Source organism: Bufo bufo, chromosome 1 (genome assembly GCF_905171765.1).
Source record: "Bufo bufo chromosome 1, aBufBuf1.1, whole genome shotgun sequence".
NCBI classification, from domain to species: Eukaryota; Metazoa; Chordata; class Amphibia; order Anura; family Bufonidae; genus Bufo; species Bufo bufo.
The window spans coordinates 812,849,737-812,857,151 of NC_053389.1; the positions used below are offsets into that span (position 1 = coordinate 812,849,737).

General features: G+C 51.7%; 1 protein-coding gene across 1 annotated transcript in view; it reads right to left on the reverse strand.

Annotated features, from left to right (window-relative positions):
• LOC120988987 (very-long-chain 3-oxoacyl-CoA reductase-B-like) overlaps positions 1-1,472 on the reverse strand; it is a 156,017-nt gene extending 154,545 nt beyond the window's left edge. The window contains exon 1 of the mRNA XM_040416830.1: positions 1,310-1,472. Within this exon, the coding sequence (XP_040272764.1) occupies positions 1,310-1,472 (163 nt within the window). The remainder of the gene's footprint in view (positions 1-1,309) is intronic.
• Positions 1,473-7,415: the final 5,943 nt, after the last annotated feature.

Consider the following 7,415-nt stretch of genomic DNA (forward strand, 5'->3'; position numbering starts at 1 on the left):
TCATGAGACCACGACAACAGCTAAAAGTTAATCAACAGAAGTGGACGTCCTTTGGCCACATCCCACACTGATGACTTCTTCATTGTGAGCAATGCCCTGCGAAACCTGATGATGAATGCCACACATCTCCAGGCACATTTAGGGGAAGCGAGAGGCATCCAAGTGTCACGTCAGACCATTCGAAACCATTAACATCAGTGTGGTCTAGCCCTGGACTGTGTGTATATATATATATATGTCATGGTGTAATAGTGTATATAGTGGATCTGGGCTGTGTGTATATATATCTCATGGTGTAGTAGGATATATACTGGATCTGGACTGTGTGTATATACATGTCATGGTGTAGTAGTGTATATACCGGATCTGGGCTGTGTGTATATACAGGTCATGGTGTAGTAGTGTATATACTGGATCTGGGCTGTGTGTATATACAGGTCATGGTGTAGTAGTGTATATACTGGATCTGGGCTGTGTGTATATACAGGTCATGGTGTAGTAGTGTATATACTGGATCTGGGCTGTGTGTATATACATGTCATGGTGTAGTAGTGTATATACTGGATCTGGGCTGTGTGTATATACATGTCATGGTGTAGTAGTGTATATACTGGATCTGGACTGTGTGTATATACAGGTCATGGTGTAGTAGTGTATATACCGGATCTGGGCTGTGTGTATATACATGTCATGGTGTAGTAGTGTATATACTGGATCTGGGCTGTGTGTATATACATGTCATGGTGTAGTAGTGTATATACTGGATCTGGGCTGTGTGTATATACATGTCATGGTGTAGTGCTGTATATACTGGGTCTGGGCTGTGTGTATATACATGTCATGGTGTAGTAGTGTATATACTGGATCTGGGCTGTGTGTATATACATGTCATGGTGTAGTAGTGTATATACTGGATCTGGGCTGTGTGTATATACATGTCATGGTGTAGTAGTGTATATACCGGATCTGGGCTGTGTGTATATACATGTCATGGTGTAGTAGTGTATATACTGGATCTGGGCTGTGTGTATATACATGTCATGGTGTAGTAGTGTATATACTGGATCTGGGCTGTGTGTATATACATGTCATGGTGTAGTAGTGTATATAGTGGATCTGTGCTGTGTGTATATACATGTCATGGTGTAGTAGTGTATATACTGGATCTGGGCTGTGTATATACATGTCATGGTGTAGTAGTGTATATACTGGATCTGGGCTGTGTGTATATATATATATATGTCATAGTGTAGATAGTGGATCTGTGCTGTGTGTATATACATCTCATGTGCACCCCGTCCCCTCTTACCTGCCCATCCTCCATACTTCTTCTTGAGGTTTGTCTTCCACCACCGGGAGAGTATATGGGTTTTCATCCCGATCAGCATGGTCCACACCTGTTTCAGGACCAGATATGATAGAGCCAGGAGACCCAACAGATGAAGCCATCGGTAGAACTGAGACTCCTCCATCTGATCTTCTCTGTTGTCCTCTGTGCTGTGTCCTCTGCTGATCCTGCTATGTGACTGAAGCTCTTCTCTGGATTACAACCAGTGACTTCAGAAGACTCCTCCTTTATTTAACCCTAAGATCTTTCCAGTGGGAAGGTTTTATCTTTAAGATATTTGCCCTATTATTATATTTTGGGTCTTTAGCAGGTGTCAGTACAGGCAAGGGCGTCCTTTAGTTTATTATGTAATTACCGGTGATTATGAGCCTTTCCTATTTTCCTCATCTTCTTAGGTTTTTCATCTTGGAGTTGGCACTGGGCGGGTGTAATTCTCAGCGGTTTTCCCTCTTCTTGGTATCCTGCTTGAAGACAACTTGTGTGAACAAACCCTTATTATTCACACCCCCTAGTAAAATGACACCATGAATGTAAGAGACATCTTCAAACAAGTCAGCAATAAGGTTACTAAAGAGTGACAGGCAGTAACTTGGAGTCCAGAGTAGAATATGGGACGGGTGAGTGACCCGGGACGCTGTGTGTCAGAGGGAGTTTTTTTTGGGGAAAAAATGTATTATAGGGGCTCTTTTCACATAAAAAAAAAAAATTATTAAAAGAGCAGAATGGCTGAAAAACTAAAATAAATTGGCAAGAAAAAGTAAACCGTTTGGAACTACCTGGATGTCTGCATTGATTATCAATAAAATATTATTCGATTGTCGTATATCACAGAAAGCCATATTCTGACCAAACTTATAAACACACAGCATTTTAGCCATTCCTGTCCTTTATTGAGCACATTGAGTCAACATCCACAATACATAGAGAAAAAAATGAATGAATTCTTGAATTTAAAACCCGTAAATCCCATAGATTGCACAGTGCTGAGGACGAATTGTGGACCATTCCTCCCTGCAAAGGTGTTTCACTTCTTCAATATTTCTCTGAAGTCTTGTACACACAGCCCTCTACATATCATGGTACACCATCTCCATAGGGGGTAAGGGCAGGTCACTGACATGGCTAGTCGAAAATATTTCAAATAGTGTCTGTTCACGACTCCATGCTTTGAGGGAAAAGACCACCAAACAGCGACACCAAAACTTCATTCCAACTGTGAAGCACGGTGGAGGGAGCATCAAGGTTTGTGTTTTGGAAAGGCAAGTCAGAATCCTGAGCTTAACCCCATAGAGAAGAAGTGGCATGAGCTGACGAGGGCATGGAAGAGATCCCGGGAACATTTATGAAGTGAAGAATGGTCCAGAATCCACACCACCACGTTGTGTAAATCTGATATACAGCTACTGAAAATGACTACTGGAGGTGATAGCTGCTTAAGGGAAATCTACAGGTTATTTCATTCAAGGGTTCACTTTTTATTTTTGTTCCTTGTGCCCGAGATATGTTAGGATTAAAGGGGTATTCTAGTGGTATCAAAATATACTTAATCAACAGGACAATGCACAGTACCACTTCTCCTGTCCTGTATACTGGGTGTAATCATCAGTGTGCAGGAGCCAGTGGACGGGTGTGGTCGTGTGTGCAGGAGTCAGTGGACGGGTGTGGTCGTGTTTGGAGGAGCTCCTGCTGATTGTCCAGCCGCTTCCAGGGATTTTTCCATCTATCCCAGCCCAGGCCCTGCCTCTCTCCCCAGGGAGGTGGTGGGGTCCTGGGCAATGAAGCGACTGAAGACCCAGGATCCTGCTTCCCGGGGTAGGCCGGCGGGAGGTAGGGGAGGTGAGCTACCGGCCTCAGTTCCATCTTCCGCCTCGGGGGTCAGAAGATCCAGCAGGAGTCGTGGTGCAGCGGCCCCTGCAGCCCCCGGAGGTGAAGCCGTGTCCATCGCCGGCAGTTCCAGGAGGGCGGACAGTAGCCCTCCAAGAGGTACGCGGAGTGCTCCTGGGGATGGGACGGTTCCGGTTGAGGCTGACTGGGGCAACATGAAGCCCAAGGAACTAATCGCCGTTTACAGCTCCCGGATCACGGCCTATCTCCGGGAGTACGAGGAAGCGAATAGGACCCTCAAGAAGGTGAGGGAGAACCTGAAGCTTGAGAGGGGGAAGGTGGACAAAGCAGCCAGAAAAAACAGGCCAGAAATATCGAGAAAAATAAAAGTCTTAAAAGAAGTGATTAAAGAGCTGCAGGAAAGAATGGGGGCCATTCTGGAGAACAGTGGTCCCTTCAAGGAAAAGCTCATGAACGATCAAAGGTTTAATGAAATGGCTGGAAACAAAAAGCAGCAAGAAGATGACTCCTCTAGTGAGGAGGAAGAGTTGGACATGGGGGGGCAGCCTGCGGAAACTGGCATCACCGCAGAGCAGGTATGCCTGCCACCCACTAGTTCTGATGAAGAAGGCGAGTTCAGTGAGAACAGCGGAGTTGGGGGGCAGCTTATGGCCGAAATACGCCACCTGGAGTCCCCCAAAATTAGTGAGGACATTTGCTTTGGTGACGAATTGCCTGAAGATGAGCCAATAGGAAAAAAGAGAAAGGCAAAGACATTAAAGCCAGAGGTGAGGTATGTCTATGTGACCCACCCTGCGTGCCCTGGGCCAGCTGAAAAGCCAGCTCAGGGCACGAACCCCACCATCCTCCCTGGCCCGGTCTCTGCTGTGGGATCGGTGCGTAGGAGTGGGGAGACAGATGTGGCAAAGATGGCGCAGGACGCCGTCCCTGTTTGCGGTAACAGGGGCGGTGAGGAAAAGCTGGAGGGGCCAGACAGGAAGGCTCCCGGGGCGGGCGGCGAGGGGGACATGGTTGGTGGTCGGATGGCTCCGCCCGCCTCTGCTGGGGCACTGGACAAGTGCCGGGTGGAGGTGCGGCGGGGCGGTGTGGCTGCCACTGACCCCCTTGCAGAGGTTGTTGCCGGGATCCCTGTCCTGGGGTCTGCCTCCTCTGCCCCGGTCTGCTTCGCCGCTCCCGTGCGCCCTGGAGCCCCCCCTGCCGGTTTTGGCATGGCAGTGGGGGACAGGGGGGCGGGGGTGGTGGGGACGGCTGTGGGTGGAGGGGGTGGGACCGCGGGTACAGCGGTGTCCCGATCCGGAGTTGCAGGGGGAGGGTGCGAGGTGGCTGCCTCCGCCCCTCCGAGTTTGTATGCCCAAGTCCTTGCCGGGGTTCCGGTCTCCTCTGCCCCGGTCTGCTCCACCTCAGTCCCTTCCGCTGGTATTGTCGTGGCGGCGGGGAGTGGAGGCGCAGTGGGAGTGGTCAGGGGTGGAGGGGGTGGGGCTTCGGATGTCCAGAAAAGAGCTCAGAGCAGTGTGTGTGTAGGCAGAGAGGGAGGGGGCGGTCCTGATGAGAGTGTGGTGCGCACCGCCCCTCCCTCCTGCACTGTCCGTCAAGTGGATAAGGCCGGCGTGGCTGGGACCAGTGGTTCTACAGCCCGCCGGCCCGAAAAATCAGGAAAGACTGAAAAATCAGGAAAGACTGTTAAAGATGTGTCCAGCAAGGAGATGCTGGACAAAACAAATAATGTGACCTCGGTCCCCTCTGGCCCAGCAGTGTGTGTGGGGGGAGGGGAGAGTGTGGTAGTGGCCACTGAAGAAGTGGTCACTTGTGTAAATACAGTTTTTGTTAGTGGTGTTGGTGTTGCCCTGGGCCCTGATGGAGGGGTGAGTGTTGGAGGTCGGCCGCCCACTGTACAAGTGGCCGGTGCGCCTCATGTAGCCCCTTCAGAGGGGTCTGGAGTGGCACCTGCTGTAGATAGGTCTGGGGGGGATGGGGGTGGGCCCGGTCCGGCTGCCCCTCCTGCGTCGGTTACGCCTGGCAGAAGTTATGCTGGTGTGGTTGCCGGCGCAGGGGGGGAGGGGCGGTCCCCATTGTCCTCCCCATTACCAATGTCTGGTGACGGTAAATTGCAGCGGCAACTTTTAGAGGCTCTTAGGAGAGGGGAGAATTCCATTACAGTAGGGGGGCAGCAGGTGGATCTATCCTTCTGGATAGACAGGCATGGCCTGCGTGCCTTCCGAGAGCAAGGCGGGGGCGAGACCACCTGGTCCTCACCCACAACCGGCCCCGGGTCAACCAGGCGGAATGTTGTCTGTCTGAAGTGGAGAGGCAATGAAGCGTGCCCTACCAGAAAGAGGGTGGCAGAGCTTCTCTTTCGGATGGGCATCAGGGCATGTGACATCTTTGCCCTGATACATCCGTATGGCACCCGGGAGTTTGATGTCAGTTTTGCCCGGCCAGAGGGTCTTGAACTTTTTTGGTCTGGGTATGAACTGGCAAAAGACCAGCCGGACTGGCAGGGGTTTTTTGTGCAAGCGATAACACGCCAGAATGAGGTCAAGAAGGTGACCGTTCTCACCCGTAACGAGTCACTTTCTTGTGTTGACATCTTGACCTGGTTGAGCAGGTATGGGGACGTCCAGGGTCTTCCTAGCAAGAACCTGGATGAGTTTGGCATCTGGTCGGGTGCCTGGACGTTTCAGATTAAGTTGAAACATTCAGGGGGGTCGGTTTCCCACATACCATCATCTGCTTTCCTTGGTCGGGATAGGATCATGGTGTTCTACAGGGGGCAGCCTAAGCTGTGTTACAAGTGCGGCAGCCCTTCGCACTTCAGCGCCAGCTGCCAAGTGCAGAGGTGCGCATTGTGCGGGGGTGAAGGCCATCTAGCTGCATCTTGTGGGCAGATTAGATGCAACCTGTGTGGTGAGCTAGGGCACCCGTTCAGTCGTTGCCCTCGCTCTGTCGCCAACGTGGCTCGTGCACGCGCGGAGGCGAGCCGGGAGGCCCCCACCGCCGAGGCGAGTGCTGGCGAAGGCGACAGGGCAGTGGGGTCGATGAAGAGAAAAGACGGCCCGTCCCAGCAGAGACGGAGGGAGAGGCGTCAAATAGAGAGGGGGCAGGTGGAACCCCGTCCTGGGGTGATGCCTGAGCCCTCCCAGGAGAATGCCTCTCCTAGAGCTGAGACCGTGGGGGATATCGAGGGGAATGAGGAACTCAGGAGACTAGACCGTTCCGAGGTGACTCTGTCCTCTTGCTACGAGAGTGCAACAGAGGGGAGTGAGACAGAGTCTAAAAGAATAAGAAGGAAACGTCTGACCAAAAAAAGATCTAGCCCGACTAGAGTGCCTGTGGAAGGCAAAGCCAGCTCCCCCCTGGACCTCTCTAATCCTGACTCTCTTCCCCTGGATCTTTCCAACCGGTACCTCACCTTGGATGAGATCTCCGCCTCCTCTTCTTCCGGGGAGGAGGTTGAAGGTGGGGGGCCGGAGGGGCAAGAGAAGGAGCCTCTGGAAGGGCCCGCGCCTCCCTCCGGTGAGGATGCAAGGTCCTCGGGAGGTGGGGCGGGTCCAGACACTGGGAATGGGAATGACAAGGGTGGTGCGAAGGGGGAGGCGGTGGTGACTAATGAGATGGACACCACTGTCTCTCTCAAAAGAGATCGTGCCACCTTAGGGGGTAGCCCCAAGAGGGGTAAGAAGAAGAACAAGAAGGGGAAGGGAAGGAAGAAGGCCGTCTAACTTAATCACTCTGTATGGCGGCACTCACTCCGTTGACGCTGGCGACCATTAATGTCGCCAGTATTAAATCGGATGCGGCTAGGTTTGCAGCCTTTGATTTTCTCAGCCGGGTTGAAGCTGACATTTTATTTTTGCAAGAGACCAGGCTGCCAGATTTGGCGGCTGTGTATAAAGCAAAAAAGGAGTGGAGGTGCGGTCCATCATATTGGTCTCTTGCGGCTGAGCCGTATAGCGGAGTGGCGGTTCTTTTTACCGCACCAGTAGAAAGCCGACGAGTGATTGAGTTAGAAATGGGGAGGTGTTTGATTTTAGATGTCCTCATGAAGGGTCAAGAGCTTCGCCTGATAAACATCTATGGTCCCCAAACCAGGTGGGATCGGAAGCGTCTCTTTATGGGGATCAAACCTTTCCTTTTTACGAGTCGGCAGGTGGTCTTTGGCGGGGACTTTAATACAGTCACAAGGTCCCAAGACCGGGGAGGCGCCAGAAACCGGCTGGCTTAT